This window comes from Leishmania braziliensis, chromosome 5 (assembly GCF_000002845.2).
Source record: "Leishmania braziliensis MHOM/BR/75/M2904 complete genome, chromosome 5".
Lineage (NCBI taxonomy): Eukaryota > Euglenozoa > Kinetoplastea > Trypanosomatida > Trypanosomatidae > Leishmania > Leishmania braziliensis.
The window spans coordinates 351,829-368,174 of record NC_009298.2 but is presented as its reverse complement, the minus strand read 5'-3'; the positions used below and the strand labels follow the sequence as shown (position 1 = coordinate 368,174).

The 16,346-nt window shown below is 59.7% G+C and overlaps 6 protein-coding genes and 1 pseudogene across 7 annotated transcripts; 5 read left to right on the top strand and 2 right to left on the bottom strand.

Moving 5' to 3' along the window:
- Window positions 1-416: 416 nt before the first annotated feature.
- Window positions 417-2,282, top strand: LBRM_05_1010 (methyltransferase-like protein; the record flags this gene model as incomplete). The annotated part of the gene is made up of 1 exon (XM_001561865.1): window positions 417-2,282. One exon carries the CDS (start codon window positions 417-419, stop codon window positions 2,280-2,282), a length of 1,866 nt encoding a protein of 621 aa, XP_001561915.1.
- A 499-nt stretch (window positions 2,283-2,781) lies between these two features.
- On the top strand, window positions 2,782-3,096 carry LBRM_05_1000 (conserved hypothetical protein; the record flags this gene model as incomplete). The annotated part of the gene is made up of 1 exon (XM_001561864.1): window positions 2,782-3,096. One exon carries the CDS (start codon window positions 2,782-2,784, stop codon window positions 3,094-3,096), a length of 315 nt encoding a protein of 104 aa, XP_001561914.1.
- A 1,795-nt stretch (window positions 3,097-4,891) lies between these two features.
- LBRM_05_0990 (conserved hypothetical protein) lies at window positions 4,892-5,161 on the top strand (the record flags this gene model as incomplete). Its single annotated transcript, XM_001561863.1, has 1 exon — window positions 4,892-5,161. The coding sequence occupies one exon, from the start codon at window positions 4,892-4,894 to the stop codon at window positions 5,159-5,161; it is 270 nt and encodes an 89-aa protein (XP_001561913.1).
- Window positions 5,162-6,471: 1,310 nt separating this feature from the next.
- On the top strand, window positions 6,472-7,917 carry LBRM_05_0980 (putative NADH-ubiquinone oxidoreductase,mitochondrial; the record flags this gene model as incomplete). The annotated part of the gene is made up of 1 exon (XM_001561862.1): window positions 6,472-7,917. One exon carries the CDS (start codon window positions 6,472-6,474, stop codon window positions 7,915-7,917), a length of 1,446 nt encoding a protein of 481 aa, XP_001561912.1.
- Window positions 7,918-9,309: 1,392 nt separating this feature from the next.
- Window positions 9,310-10,422, top strand: MST (3-mercaptopyruvate sulfurtransferase; the record flags this gene model as incomplete). Its single annotated transcript, XM_001561861.1, has 1 exon — window positions 9,310-10,422. The coding sequence occupies one exon, from the start codon at window positions 9,310-9,312 to the stop codon at window positions 10,420-10,422; it is 1,113 nt and encodes a 370-aa protein (XP_001561911.1).
- A 2,564-nt stretch (window positions 10,423-12,986) lies between these two features.
- Window positions 12,987-13,406, bottom strand: LBRM_05_0960 (hypothetical protein; the record flags this gene model as incomplete). The annotated part of the gene is made up of 1 exon (XM_001561860.1): window positions 12,987-13,406. One exon carries the CDS (start codon window positions 13,404-13,406, stop codon window positions 12,987-12,989), a length of 420 nt encoding a protein of 139 aa, XP_001561910.1.
- A 2,897-nt stretch (window positions 13,407-16,303) lies between these two features.
- MST lies at window positions 16,304-16,346 on the bottom strand (annotated as a pseudogene). The gene has a single exon. A coding segment is annotated over exon 1 (43 nt).

Below are 16,346 nucleotides of genomic sequence, written 5' to 3'. Positions count from 1 at the left end.
CCCCCTTCTTGCCTCTTTATTCTGTATTTTTCTTGATGGGCATTTGTGATGTACAAGATGAGACCGTCAGTGGGCGATGGCAATACGCAGGTGCCTGTGTGTGTGTGGGTGTCTTGGAGGGAGCCTTTGTCCTCTCTCTCGCCGTCTGTCAAGCAAGCCGCCCCCCTTCTCGCACATACACTTGTCTCCATGCTCCATCCCTTTTCTCCTCTCCAGGCCTACGCGCAACGCATCCGCTGCACTCCACTTTTATACGCTCTAACCGCACACACGCAGCGAACATCCTCCGCTTCGTGAGCTTCTTCTGCGTGGCTGAGTTTCCATCGTCGTATCAACCTTGACAAGTGGCGCAGAAACAGGGGAAAGAAAGTGAGAGGAAAGCACCAGCAGCAGCTGCAGCTGCAGTAGGCGCTTTTATGTCTCTCTGTGTGCGAGAAAGCGCGAGGTGCGGAATCGAAATGATGAAAAAGTACGTGGCAGTCTTTGCCTCCTCGGCGAGTCTCACTGACTTTCGGTTGCCAGAGTTCCAGTTTGTGGCCGCCACGCTACACATCCCCATCACATTGCTGAACGACAAGATCTCATGGGTTTCAGGCGGCGCCGATACTTTCTGGTTCAGCGTCTTCGAGTCGCCGGCGAGCCGTTCCGAGCTCAGGGCCCTCGCGGAGCGTTGCGCGCTGCTGCGCGGGATTTACACGCTCTTTGAGACCACCCCTACACTGGAGGATCTCTACGCGTGTCTCGAAAAACGCCACGGTAGTGCGCCAGGATCTGTAGCCCCATCTCTAGCCTCCTCCCCCACCACCGATGCCGCCGCCTTTGTCGGCGAGGACGAGATGACGCACCTTACGAGCTCGACATACTCCTACCAGGTGGAGACGATAGGCAAGAAGTACTCCGCGGACGCCAAGCGTGCGGTGGTGGAGGCGGTACTGCAGCGTGTGCCGCGTGCTGGTGAGGTCGAGTGGCGACAGCCAGAGCGCGCCTACTACATATTCCTTCAGCATGCCGTCGAGAACGCGCTGCCTGGAGCGAAAGGGTGGATATCGAATGGGCCGCTGCTGCGTGTCTTCCACTGCTGCCTCTGCGTGGAATCCAGCCGCAGTGCGCTGCTCGCCACGTACGACCTGCGAAAGCGGCCCTACATCGGCACCACCTCCATGCCACCGGAGGAGTCGCTCGTGATGGTGAACATGTCAGGCGTGTGTCGCAGTCACTACGTGTACGACCCGTTCTGCGGCACCGGCAGCTTGCTCATCGCGGCGGCGCACTACGGCGCCAGGACCTTCGGCTCCGACGCCGATGGGCGGGCGATGCGGACCGGTACAGAGAAGGGGAAGACGAGCCCACAGATACAGCAGCAGCGCCGCTTGGCGCTCGCGGCCTACCAGGAGGAGCAGCTCTGCGTCTTGACGGAGGAGGAACGTGTGTGGCCGAGCATGATCACAAACTTTAAGGTATACCACCTCCCACCGCCTGACAGGGCTCGCATGAACTTCTCTGCGTGGCCGAAGACGTGGCACACCTGCGCCCTGCGTCTCGGCTCCGGGGGCATCTTCGACAGCATCATCACGGACCCGCCGTACGGTCTACGCGAGCCACGTAAGAAGGTGGAAACGACGGCTTCCACGGAAGCAGATAGCAACAACCCCACCAAGCAGCAGGTTGTCACTTTTTCCGCCTACCCCATCAACGAGGTGGTGCTGGATCTCGTCCTGTTCGCCGCCACACACCTCGTCATCGGAGGCCATCTCACCTTCTGGCACCCCACCACCGATCACTACACCGACGACGAGCTGCCCAGTCACCCGTCCCTGCGCGTTGTGTGCAATATCGCGCAGCGGGTGTCGCTCAAGATGGTGCGCCGTCTCATCGTTCTACGGAAGGTCGCGCCGGTGCCGACTCCGCCACCGTCACGCGAATCCTGCGCTGCGAAGAAGTCCCCAGATGACCTGCGCGTGCTCATGGACGCGACGGAGCTGCCAGACAACGAGGACTACATGCACTACCGCGCCAAGCGCGAGCGGAAGCGTCAGGCAGCGCATGAGTACAAGGCGGCAGCAGAGTCCTCCTCCTCCTCCTCCCCCAACCCTACCACAAGTGAGCACGTCGACACCGACCGCGGGAAAGGCAACCGACGTGGTCGCAAGCGCGGCCAACTGGACGGGCAGGATAAGATTGTGGCGAACCGCCAGCGCAACATCGAGCTGCGGGAGGCGAAGCAGGCGGCCTCGCACCTCGCCAATGCAGCGCACAAGACGGTCGACCACAGTCGAGCGTGAAGGACGAAGAGGACTCAGTACACACCATCGATATCTCCATCCACATCGCCTCGCTCCACTCCGCTGGACTCCCTTTTCGTATGGATGTGTGTGTGTGTGTGTGTGTGTGTGTCTGCCTGCGTGTCCGTATACGGGCAAGTTGTGTGAAACCGTTGGAGAGAGAGAGAAGAGACGCCGACTGCGTGCGAACGACCACAAAGGCGTTAGGTGAGAGAACTGAAAGCTGCGGCCCTAGCATAACCCCTAGCATAGCGCCTTCTCACCCGCCAACAGTGTAGGAAGTAAGATGTAACTCTCGTGCCCTCTTGGTACCGTCCACTACCTCCTTTTTCTCCCCACCGCTTACCCGCCATTCCACACACGCATTCGACACCCTTGCGAACCCTCTCTCGCTCGTTCCTTCTCCCTCTATTCTCTCCAGCTTCCACCCACCTAGTGCCTTCAGCTCTTTTCTGTTTACAAGTATCATCTCCCACACACATCCACACAGCCCCACATCATGGATACCGAGGCAGCGAGTGAACGTACGGCGCCCAAGGACGGCCTCTGCGGTGCTGCCATGCTGAGCGATCCGACCGACAACGCAGAGGGCGAGGGCGAGAACGACGAGATGTGCCAGGTGTTAATCCCGCCGAACGCGAACATGGGCCCTGATGACGAGGAAGTCTGCGGTGTCTGTCTCGAACCCCCAGCGCCGGGCTGCTTTGTAGAACTGTGGTGTTGCGGCAATATCCTGTGCGTGGTGGACGCGCAGCAGCTGGGCAAGTGCCCCTTCTGCCGCGAGGAGCCGCTGGTGTGGAGCATCACCAAGTGATACGATCGTATACCTACACCCCTTTCACGTCGACTTCTGCAGTGGTGATAAAAGTCGCGTATAATCCACCATTACTCCCAGCACCACCCCGACTGTATCCCCTTGCTATGCATATTTCGAAGCGGGGACCACGTCGACGCACATGCACACACACTCACCCCCTCGCCTTCATACCGGCACCTACTGCCATTCTCCCCCCCCCCCAGCCAACCTACACGTCCTCGCCACACCTACGTGGGTGCAGGCATCAGTATCAGTGCCCACGGCCTTGTTTTCAATTCTGTGGCTCTCTTCTTGGCGCGTATGGTAGTGGACATGGGATGGATTAACTGAGGGTGGGATGGAGTGACCTTCCTGCCTTTACGCGTGTGTGTGTGGATGTGTGGGTGCGGGTGTCAGTACTTTGTCCGCAGTGTCTTCAGCCTTTTGCTTCCACTTTTGCCTTCCCTTTTGCTTGTTTGTGCTTTCTTTCGCTCCCTCTTTCCCTTCCTCTCTCCGCCCCTGGTTGCCCAGCTCTGTTTATTCGTGTTTCGCATGTGTTTTTTGTGTTGGTTGATTCGTTTGCGCTTACCCCCCCCCCTGAAGTCGCCCCTCACGCTCTCTCTCTCTCCCTTCTTCCCCTCCTTCTCTTGATGCTTCGTTTTCTGTTCTCTGCGTTGACTCCTCATGTGTGTGTGTTGCTGTTATGGTAGTCGCTCCTGCCGTTTCTCCATGAGGCCCTGAATTCACGTCGGCACTGATATGCAGTTTCCCCTCCCCCTCCTCCTGCCTCTACCGCCCCGTGTCAGCACACACGCACACCTTCTCTGCACGTATATCCCCCAGCCTCACCATCCTCGCTGCTGTCGCTGGTGTTGACGATAGAAAGAGAGAAGTACTGGTGAGGTGGTAGGTGATTTGGGGTGTGCCGTGCAACCGTCAGAGGGCGTTGAGGAAAGGCTGAGTGGTGGCAAAAGAGAGAGAGGGGGGGGTAGAGGAGTGGGGCTCTGCGTTTTTTTTGCTCTACAAACGTGATCGCACCTCCGTGCGTCCTATAAGCCACACGGCTGATGCGGCACGTGTTGCTCTTGTTCTCCCTTGTTTTGCTTTACATGCCCGCGCGCAGGCATGTGTACATCGATACTCTTGTCGGTTTGCCTCCTCCTTGTTCTCTCTAGTATGGACCGGGTGGGTGTGTGTGTGTGTGGGAGAGGGGGGAGGAGGGGGGGATCTGTGCGTCCCTCGTTTCTTCTTTCCCGCCCCCACCAAAAAACGAGGGACCGACATGCATAAACAAAACGCCGCTTTTCGCCCGCCTTCCCCCTCTGGGGTTTTCGTGGACGCACAGAGAAAGAGGGGTGAGCCGAAACGGAAAGGCGTGCGGCGCAGCTGAGTTGTAGCCCCTGTCTCCTGGCACCCTCCATCTGCAGGCGGATCGATCCGATTGCTGATGGACATTGGGATCGAGAAGCTCGGACCACTGCCCCACTTATCCCTCAAACCTTCACGGACCAGCTGAGTGGCGTGGAGGCGTACTGCTCATTAGCGAGTGTCATTTTTGTATACCTTCACTGCCCCACTCCTCGCTCTGCCTGCGTTTCTTGAAACACACGCACATGTGTACCTCTTCATTCACTCCACTCCCCTCCACGTGGTACACCCACTGCCGTCCTCCACGTCAAGAGAAAGAAGCCGAAAAAAATAAACGAAAGGGACAACTGCACATTACCATCATTACAGTCTACCTCCGACGTACAGGCAACAAAGCGAGTAGCCCCCCCCCCCCTCCCCTCCCCCCTTCCGCCCCCGTCAAAAGATGGTCGTCATCAAGGGCGGCGGCCAGACGTACTCCGTCGGCAATGGCCGTCAGATGGAGTGGGATGAGGTGCCGGCGTCGTTCAAGGAGAAGATGGCAGACCAAAAGGAGATTGAGAAGTGCATCGACCTCAGAGCCAAGGCGCAACGCTGCATCAGCGATCGAGGCTTCTGGGCACCGGACTGCGTCAATCTCACCGAGGCCTTTCACCTCTGCCAGTCGAACGAGCTCACACGAACAGAGCTGACGCAGCGCAGGGCAACGGAATAGCCCCTGCCCGTCCCACCACCACCACCACCCCTCTGCTTCTCGTTTTAGTCAAGCACGCGCAGTCAGCACACATGATCGTGTGTGTGTGTGTGTGTGTGTCTGTGAAAGAGGGAAGGAGGAGGAGGACAAGAGGGAACGGCATCGCTACTCTCTTTCTTTTTCGTGCAGATATGGGCCAGTCGCCTGGCCTGTTACCCCCTTCTGATACCTGCCTGGTGCTACATGTAGTCTCACAAGTGGTGCTGCTCTTCTCTCCTTTCTGTTCACATCTCTCTCGCAGGTGATTCTTCCTGGCATTCGACTCACGACTACGACCACCACCACATCCTGCCTTCTCTTCATTTGTCTTTCCCACACTCCCTCCAGGGCGATCGTGATGGTGTAGCAGCTATCGGCGTCCATGGAGGAGAGTAACGGGAGGAGTGAAGAGAGGCGACGCCGAGCACCCACACGTGAACGAACAAATGCGGCCACAACGCCGTGGTAGCAGAACCAGTAGCTGCTGCACCGACGTCACTCATCACAGCTCGGAATTATCGTCTACCATGCAAGTATGAACCACACATGCACACATCCTCTCCTCTCTCGCTCGCTCTCCCCTTCTCACACAAGACTCAAGAGAAAGGTGAAAAGACATGCCCGCACATAAGCGCTGTGTGTGCCTGCGGGTGCGGATATGACACCTGGCATCGGATGAGCACCAGGTGCTGCCCACATATGTATATAACGGGTGTATGTGTATGTGCGTTCCCCCCCCCCCCTATGCTCCCTCCTATTCGTCTTCCACCCTTCTTGCTGACTCTCTCTCCCTCTCTCTGATGGAGTAGAGTGGCATCTCTCCGGACGCTCCAGCTGATTCGTGCCTCAGTAGGTAACGAAACACCTTCGAGTGCGTTCATCCAGCCAGTCCTGCGCAGGCACACTCGCTGCTATCACACTAGGAAAAGAAAACACTTAGCAAGTAGAAAAGGAGGAAAGCAGCTACACTGCGTCGCCTCTATGTTTGTGCTGAAACCCGCGCCCAACGCCGACGCAGAGAACCAATAGCGAAGCCCTTCCTACCCACCCCCTCTCCCTCCCTCCCTCCCCCCCCCCCCCGCCCGGTGCACTCAGCGTCCACACCCTTCACTTGTAGCCGTAGGGAAAGCAAATCTATCGCCGTAGTAGTAGAGGTTTTTCTCTGTCGCATACGCCGTGTATGAGCCTATCGCACCACCGCATACACACACATAGGGAGAGAGAGAAAAGCGCGTATTCGCTACTGCTTGATAGGCGCTGCCGCGGCTGTCTCACTACCGCGAGCCCACGCGATGCGCCAGGGATTTCTCCGCCCATCCGCGGCGCTCATGGAGCGCGTGCACGGCCAGCTCCGGGATCAGGACCGTATTTTTACAAACCTGTACGAGGACTTCGGCACCGGCATCAACGCAGCGGAGCGCCGTGGTGACTGGTACCGCACCAAGGACATCCTCCTCAAAGGCCATGACTGGGTAGTCAACGAGATCAAGGCAAGCGGCCTTCGTGGCCGTGGCGGTGCCGGCTTCCCGTCGGGGCTGAAGTGGTCCTTCATGCCTAAGAAGAAGCAGGATGACCGCCCGAGCTACATTGTGGTGAACTGCGATGAGTCGGAGCCTGGCACGTGCAAGGATCGTGAGATCATGCGCCACGAGCCGCACAAGTTGGTGGAGGGAGCACTGGTGGCAGGCTTTGCGATGCGGGCCCGCTACGGTTACATCTACATCCGCGGTGAGTTCTATAACGAGTGGCGCTCGGTCGATAAAGCGATCCACGAGGCGTACGAGAAGGGCTACCTCGGCAAGAACGCGTGCGGTAGCGGCTGGGACTTTGACCTCTACACCTACCGCGGCGCCGGCGCGTACATTTGCGGCGAGGAGACAGCGATGATCGCCAGTATAGAGGGTGGGCAGGGAAAGCCCCGCCTGAAGCCGCCGTTCCCGGCGAACGTCGGCCTCTACGGGTGCCCGACAACGGTAACGAACTGCGAGACGGTGGCAGTGTCACCAACCATCATCCGGCGCGGCCCGCAGTGGTTCGCACAGTTCGGTCGCAAGGGCAACGCCGGCACGAAGCTTTTTTGCATTTCCGGCCACGTGAACCGCCCGTGTACAGTGGAGGAAGAAATGAGCATCCCTCTGCAGGAGCTGATCGAGCGACACGCCGGCGGGGTGCGTGGCGGCTGGGACAACCTGCTTTGCGTCATCCCCGGCGGCTCCTCATGCCCGCTCATCCCAAAGCACATCTGCGACAACATCCTGATGGACTACGACGCGCTCAAGGAAGCGCAGACCGGTCTCGGCACAGCAGCGGTGATTGTCATGGACAAGTCAACCGACGTGATCAATGCGATTGAGCGGCTGTCGCAGTTCTACATGCACGAGTCGTGTGGCCAGTGCACGCCGTGCCGCGAGGGCAGCCCGTGGCTGGACAAGATGATGAAGCGCTTTGTCCACGGGAACGCCAAAAAGGAGGAGATCTACACCTTGTGGGACGTGTCGAAACAGATGGAGGGTCGCTCCATCTGTGCGCTCGGGACGGCGGCGGCATGGCCGGTGCAGGGGCTCATTCGCCACTTCAGACCCCTCATGGAGGAACGCATCGACCGCTTCTGGGAGGCGAACCCACATTGGGGCAAGTCCGGCTCACCGTGGCGCCGCTGGAAGACGCATCGCTACTACACACTGCAGAAGGGCGATCGTCTCAACTGGGACGGCAAGATTGTGCGCAACTGGAACTAGTGCGCCTGCGTGTGAAGAGGCTGAGGATGGCATGGATGCGTGTGTGTATGTGCACGTGTACGCCACCCTCTCCTCCTCCTCCTCGACCCATCACTCTTTCACTCCGTCCCTCCCTCTTCTTGGCACCTGTACCTCTTTTTCTGCTGCACTTTGCTGGGGACTGCTTCACTGTTTCACCCCTTTTCCTGTTCGTGACTCTCATCACTGCCGTCCATCTTGGCTTCTCTCCTCTCTCTTTCTCTATGCGCGTCGCCCATAGCCTCTCTCTGTGTGTGTGTGTGTGTGTGTGGAATGTGGCCCGTGACTGGGTGGATCTCTTTTACCGGCGTATACGTTAGGCGTGCTTCTCTCCACCCCTCCCCCTCCTCCTCCTCCTCCTCCTCCTCTCGTCTTTGTTGGCCTGTCCTCTCAAGCCAAGAAAAAAACGATGCAGTCGGAAGAACAGCCAGAGCTGATGGCGCCCCCATCCTCACCCTGACACACACACACGCACGCACGCACGCCAGGCACGGAGCGGTTACATTGTAATGGTCCCCCTCTCTACTAGTCCCCGCGTGTGTCCCTTTTTTTTTTGCCGCTGCTGTTGCTGTTCGTTTCTTTGCGTATGATGCGATGTGCGCAACTGGCAATAGTGGTGAAGAGCCCGGTGTGTATGCGCCTCTACTCTCCCACTGGTCAAGTGCGCCAGCTATGTCGCTGCTAGTAGCGGTAGGTATTGAAGACAGTGCAAGGGGAAGTATGCTCGGTGGTATACACGGACTCGCATACTGCGGGGAACCAGCGCTGTGCCCGTCATGCCATCCCTCTCCCATTTCTGTCATTCACCAGCACCCCCATTTTCTCCTCTCTGTCCCTCCGCTTTCCCGTACGCTCTTCAACAAAATCCCTGATTGCCACAGTGTCCGTGCCTGTATGCCTCTGTGCCCACCCCACATCCGCAGCACACCTTCCCCCTTTTCCTTCCCTCGCCCCATCCCCCAATGGAAACCCGTCACCGTCGATTGTGCACCTGTGCCCTGTCTATGTTTTCCCTCTTTATATCGCCATCATGACCTACCCCACCGCCGACACCACAACTACGCACAACAACGCATCTCCTGCAGCACCAACCCTGCGGATTCAAAGTGCAACACGTTGCCGGCGCCTGCCGCCAGCCCGGAGTCGGGTTTTTTTGGCACGAGGGGGGAGAGGCCTCCCCCGTTACGCGGCACAAAGCCAACCAGAAAACCCCCCAGCCCACGCGCCCATGAAAACATATGCACAACACCCTCGCCCACCACACCCCCACCCCTCAATGCACTTTTATACAATGCAGGACCGAATATACAATCCAGAAGGTAAGAATATACAAAGCTCTCTCAAAAAACCCCTTTCGTCTTCCCCTGCCTTGTCATGTCAGCTCCCGCTGCTGCGCCGAAGCACCCAGGCAAGGTGTTCCTGGACCCGAGTGAAGTAAAGGACCACCTTTCCGAGTACCGCATCGTGGACTGCCGGTGCAGCTTGAAGATAAAGAACCATGGCAGCATTGAGTACGCAAAGGAGCACCTCAAGGGCGCCATCCGCGCCGATGTGGACACAAACCTCTCCAAGTTCGTGCCGGGTAGTACCGCCCGGCACCCGCTGCCGCCCTGTTCTGAGTTTATCGATTGGTGCATGGCGAACGGCATGGCGGGCGAGCTCCCGGTGCTCTGCTACGATGACGAGTGCGGCGCCATGGGCGGATGCCGCCTGTGGTGGATGCTGAACTCTCTTGGTGCCGAAGCGTACGTGATCAACGGCGGCATCCAGGCCTGCAGAGCTGCAGGGCTGGAGATGGAGTCCGGCGAGCCCTCGTCGCCACCAACGCCGGCTGCGCACTGGCCCTACAAGACGGACTTCCAGCATCACTACCTAATGCACGAGATCCCGCTCAATGCGATCATCACCGACGCGCGCCCCGCCGACCGCTTTTCCACGACGGTGCGGCCGTACGCCTTGGACAAGCTGCCAGGCCACATCGAAGGCGCGCGTAACCTCCCCTACACCTCGCAGCTCGTGATGCGCGGGGGTGGCAAGGTGCTGCGCAGCGAGGAGGAGATCCGCCACAACATCATGACCGCCATCCAAGGCGCGTGTGACACAACTGATCTGTCGAGCTGCGTCTTCTCCTGCGGCAGCGGCGTCACAGCCTGCATGAACATTGCACTGGCGCACCACCTTGGCCTTGGCCATCCGTACCTCTACTGCGGCTCCTGGTCCGAGTACAGCGGTCTTTTCCGCCCCGCCATAGTGCGCAGGGTCATCAATGACCACGGCATGTGCATGCAGATGCAAACCCCCGCCCTCGGTGACAACCCAAAGGCAAACCTCGACACCATGACGCTGAAAGTCGACGGCGCACCCTGCAAGAGCCCTGATGCGGAGGTGAGGAGCGCCGCTGTCCACCTTCACTCCGGCGAGGCAGCTACGGTGTACTTCAAGAGCGGCCGCGTCGCCATGATCGAGGTGCCGCCACCGTCGAACTAAACACGGCGTGGCCCCAGCAGCGCCGGACCGTGAGAAACGACGCGCGGCGCAGAAGCACGGGGCGCCAGTAGCGCGCGCATGGCCCAAGCGAACACCCCTCCCCCTTATTCCCTTAGCGAATGGACCCCGCAGCGCACCCACACGCAGAGCTACCCAAACGCTTTACCGGGTTTTTGCGCGTCGGCTGCCAAGGTCACAATGCTCAAAAACATATATATACGCAAAGGCCGCTTGTGGCGCATAACGCGCTGGCCGCCGCTGCCATGGCCGGCCTTGGGGTGGGGGGTGCCGCTAATAGATTTCAGCCCCCTCCCCCGCCAGCCGCGCCCGCGTTTGGAGGGAAAGAGCTTTTTTCCCCTCACGGAAAGCAAGTTTTTGTCATCCGGGTGTTTCAAGGCAGGCGCCAAAAAAGTCCCCTTCCAGCCGTTAGTTGATGTTGGCATTCCTCCTTTGGCGAAACAGCACTTTCCCCCCCCTCCTCGCCCCACATTTTTGTAACCACGGGATTTGTGGCTGGCGCGGCCTCCACGAATCGAATGGGCCGTTTCGAAAGAGCCTACAACCGAGCATTCTGGTCGTGACGGCGCTTCGCGTGTGCCACTCGGAAACGGCAGGGCGCCAAAGCATGCGGCTAACCGACCCACCACCCACAGGAGCCGAGTTAGCGGCCGTTCATTGTTCAAGAGAACGCCAAAGAGGGCAAGGCCTTCTCGGCACGTATCCTGGCCGGGGAACGCCACGTCACAGAGCCTCGCCCACCCACCCCCGAGGTGGCGCGCGACCGAAGAACGGACACGCGCAGACCCCACCCACCAAAAGGGGTTGCCACTCCCCGCGGGTCCCGCGTGGTTTTGTAACACCCGAAAGTTGCTTGCCACGATTCCGCGGTTTTGGCGTTTCCGGAATCCCCCGGGCCCCGCGGGGATTTCCTGGCGCCCCGCCGACGGCGCGCCCGGCAAAGCCGAAACCCGTTCCCGCGACGGATGACGCCAACGAAAACGATCGGCACAGCCTCCCACAGCCCGGAAAAGACATCCGGGGCGGGGGCGTTCCCCGCAGCGAATTCCCGACAACCCCGCCCCCACGACCGAACCAGGGCCCCCCCGCCCACAGGCCCGGCGAGATGACCGGCCACCACAAGCGGAAGCGATGCGCGCCCCCCCCCCCCCCACAGCCCGGCCCCCCATCTGCCAGCCGGCACTCTCGCAAAGAAGGAGCGGAGGCCAATGACGCAGACAGGATGGAATGGGGCTGAGGCGCGGAGACCTTCAGCAGCCGCCTCCACCGCGGCTGTGTTTTCCACCTCGTTGCAAGGAATCCCTGCGCGCGCGCATCCAAACTGGAGGTGAGCCCCCATCCGTTGTTCACCAAAAATGGTGGGCAGGAGCGGATTTCGCTCTCAACTGCGGATGTTTGGCGCAAAGGGCCTGCGCCCAGCGCGGCCAAAAGGGACCGGCCATCAGCCCCGGGAAGAAGCAACCGTTTTTCCCCCGGCACAGCCCCGCAATGAGAGGGACGAGCTTCTGAAGACCCCTGCGAATTGCAATGCCCTCCACCCTGCGGCTGCTGGCTGGGGGCCACGGTCCTCGGTGACAGTTCGTCGGGAAGTCGTGCTAAAAGGGTTGGATGGCCGCGGCGGCTGGGCAGTGCGGGTGTCACCGGGCACCGCCGCCCGAAGCTATGGCGTAGAGTGCTCTAGGGAGACAACGGGGGCGTCAATAGATGCGACATGTTTTGTAATAACAAGGTTGCCCTCTGCCACAGCGTGTGAATGGTGTAAAGGCGAACGGACGCCAATAGACACGCCGTGAGAAAACGCACAGCGCCAGGGTGCACAGGGGAGATGTTTCGTGGGGCCTCGCGCGGGTGTGGGCTCATTCCAAACAGGCAGCGCAGCAACAAAGCCACCCACCCCACCCGCCCGCCGGCGGGAACGGGGCTTTGGTCCAGGGGGTTTTCGAAAGCCCACCCAGTTTCCGCGAACCCGGCCACCTTGAAGGGAATGGGCCGTCCCCGAAACACTTTTATTTGCATGGGAAAGGGGCCGGGTTCCAGCAGCACCGGTTCCTCATCACAGGCGGAGGGGGGACCAGCTGCAGGCAGGTGAAAACAGGCGCGCCGGCCGATCAGCCCTGATTTGGCCGCGCCCCGCATTTCCCCCAATCTTGCGGCCTGGGGCCACCATGGCCAGGCGGAAATTGCCTCATATCGTGCGGCGAAGTTCAAAACTGGCGGTTTTCAACACGACACAACTGCATCCTCTGCGGCCCTGCTTGCTTTTGCGCATGCGTCGCATTGGCGTTGTATTTGGCTCGGGCACCCGGTTGAACACCAATACGCTTGAGATTCCTTTTCCACCGAACAGTGAAACAGTGACCCCGTGCCCCCCGAGGAGAAGTGGGTCGAACACTTTCTCTTCGTCCGTGTGGCTCGGGGTCTGCGAAACAGGGCCTCGCCTTTTTGCGGATTTATCCGCATGCCGCTGTCTTTCGACCACGCCGCCACTTTTCCAAGAAACGCGTTGCCGATCCTTACGTCAGAATTCTGCCGACGACATGGCATGGTTATGGCCAGGTCATTTGCGTACATCCCGAACTGTGCGTAAGGAAATCAGGCTGCCAACAATGGGAGAGCAGTGGCTTGCAGGAGGGATGGTTGTGGTGCAAGAACGGTGCCTTGATGCTATAAGCCATTAGGCCATACTGTTTGCTTAATCGGTTTCCAAGCTTTGCTTGCGCATAGCGGTGTGCAAGGAAGTTTCGGAGCCAGTGCTTCAAGCGGGTGCCGGGGAAACCCTGTGGTCTCTTCGGGAGAATCGCGGGATCCACACTGTTGAAGGCTTTGCTAAAATCCACCAGGATCATCAGCATCCGCATTGCTCGGTGGGTTGCTTGCTGCTCCCTGCCCGGGCGCTTGCCGATCATCACGTGGTAATGGATATTTCTATGTATCTCGACCGTGTCCGTGATCCTGGAAAGCACCATTTTCTTGGCGCAGCCACGCCCATGCGCATGTTGGCGTAGATGGAGCTGCCGCGCATGAAATAACACATTAACGCCATGTGCCGCATAAGTTTGGAGACGCAAGAGGTGGGACTAATTGGCCGGTGCGGCGGAGGATGTTCTGGTGGCTTCCAAGGTTTTGGTGGCGGTACAACGTGCACGTTCTTCCGCTGTTGGGGAACAAGGTGGGCGATCCACATCCAGCTAATGGGAGTTAAAATGTGTGCTTTTGCCTCATGGGGGGGGGGGCGATGCAGCGCCTCGTTGAAGATGCCATCCGGCCCTGCCGCCCAGCTGTTTTCGAGACGCGCCAGAGCTCCCCCGGGCTCTTTGCCCGATAACAGGCGGTCTGTTCCCTCTTGCCAGTTTGTCTTCATCCAATTCGCCGTCACGCCATTCCCCGGCGGGAAGGAAAGAATAGAGCGAGCGTGTGCTTGGCGCGTCTTCGGCGGGAAAAGGTAAGGAGGTGGCGGTGAAGTCGGTGGCCCTTGTGCGTCGGCAGAGCGAGCGGAAAGAGGGGGGATGATGGGTGGTCTGGGGTGTTGGCGCCTCTGGAATGGGGGAAGGCATTTCCAGGGTGTAATCGTGGCCCGGGAAGGGAAAAATAGTGGGCGGTGGGGATGAAAATGTCAGGGGCTGGGGGATTTGCGGTGCGGTGGAATAGGGTTTGCGCAAGCAAGCGGTGCTTGCAACCAATGGTGTATTCAGGGCGACCGTCGGCGGTGGGAGGCGCCTGATGGACAGGAGGGAAAGTTTGCGCAACGCGCACTAACCACGGAGCAATGGCCAGGATAGGCCTTTGATATCCGCCAGCGCCATGCCTCCTTTGGGACGTGCCTGGTGACGCGATTTTCCTCATGCTTGCGTAATTGGCGCCTGCTCGTGGTATTATTGTACGAGTGGGCATGGTAAACTGATTGTGCGTCGGCGGCTTGCTCGTCGGCGGCGTCCATCTCGGCGGGCCACCGCACAACCCCACGAGTTCGGCAGCCATGCGGACAACTGCGCTTCATAGCGCGCAGGGAGGAAGAGTTGAACGGCGCTTTGTGCTCGTCAAGAGTGGCTTTACCAACGGTCTCGCAGCTTTTCGTGCTTCGGTACCGAAATGGCCCGAATATGCCCCCTTTCCGGCTGTTAAACATCCCCGGGGATGCGGGGGTTGACAGAGCTAGCGAAGCCCAACGAGCCATAGTGACACCGTGAGCAGGGAACTTACGCTTGGTATAACTGGCTTTGTTGATACACCAGCTGGCCATGTAGATACCCTGGGACTACGCTAAGTCAAGCGCACTTTCTGTGCCTCTCTGGAAATATGCTGGCGTGCCCGGCGAGTTCTCCGGCATGGGGCCCGGATCGCACGTAGGGGCCGCGGGTTGGTCGGCGGTGTCTGGCTGTTTTTCGGGGCGTCACCAGGCCGCGAGAGCCCGAATGGCCCCCTGGACGAAAAAAAAAACCCGCCATGCGCCGCCGCGGGTGCCCGCGACCTCCACGGCGCAAGCATTTTTGGCGCCACCGCCCCGGGCAGTGGGGCGCCGGAACAGACCGCACCACCGGGAACCCCCGGATGCCGGAAAGACTTTGTGAGGGTTTGCCCCCCCCCCCCCCGCCACCCGAAGGAGGCGCGGGGCCGTTTCAGTCGAAAGCGGCGCGGGCCTCTTTGCTTTTCCCAGGTCGCTCGCGTTCGCCCGCGCGATCGTGAGAGGCGAAGGGCTGGGTTTAACCCCGCATCCCCCCGGGAAACAGCACCTCGTCCGGGGGGGGGGGGGGGGGCGGCTCGAAGCCCGGCAGGCCCCGCCGCGCGGCGTTTACGCCCAGCCTCCTCCCTGATGCGGCTGCCGCGAAAAACACCGGGAGAAGGTGGCCGACATTGATTTCGGCACGCTTGTGCTCTTCTAGCCCCTTGGCGGGAAGGGGTAAGCAACAACAAAAGGAGTGGTCTTGCAGATATGGAAAAGGCATTTGCAAAGAGCGCTTTCACAGAGCCGATGCTGTTTGTAAAGTTTTCTTCAATATTGCACCCGTGGGCGGCAGGTCGCAGGCCGTGCTGCGCCCAAGTTTTGATTCAATCAACGGGGCACGTGTTTTCCAAGAAGCTGACCATTCCGGGCGAAGCGTTCGCACTCCCCCAATGTGGCTAAGTTGCCGCAAAAGAAGCTATGAAAAGCAGGGAATCTGATAACACGTATGCCTATTAGAGAATATGCGCCACATTTCTGCACAACGCAAAAAAACCACCAGGCGTTTAAGAAAAAAAAGCCGCGCCATGAGTGCAATCGACCCGCGTGCTCTGGGGCTTGTTCGTGGCGGGGCCAAAATCCCCCCTTTCCACCCTCTTCGCCGCGTTTCGGCATTTTGGGGTGGGTGGTGCTGTCGTGCGTTTGGGCCTGGGGGCGAGGGGGCTGAAATCTATTAGCGGCACCCGCCACCCCAAGGCCGGCCATGGCAGCGGCGGCCAGCGCGTTATGCGCCACAAGCGGCCTTTGCGTATATATATGTTTTTGAGCATTGTGACCTTGGCAGCCGACGCGCAAAAACCCGGTAAAGCGTTTGGGTAGCTCTGCGTGTGGGTGCGCTGCGGGGTCCATTCGCTAAGGGAATAAGGGGGAGGGGTGTTCGCTTGGGCCATGCGCGCGCTACTGGCGCCCCGTGCTTCTGCGCCGCGCGTCGTTTCTCACGGTCCGGCGCTGCTGGGGCCACGCCGTGTTTAGTTCGACGGTGGCGGCACCTCGATCATGGCGACGCGGCCGCTCTTGAAGTACACCGTAGCTGCCTCGCCGGAGTGAAGGTGGACAGCGGCGCTCCTCACCTCCGCATCAGGGCTCTTGCAGGGTGCGCCGTCGACTTTCAGCGTCATGGTGTCGAGGTTTGCCTTTGGGTTGTCACCGAGGGCGGGGGTTTGCATCTGCATGCACATGCCGTGGT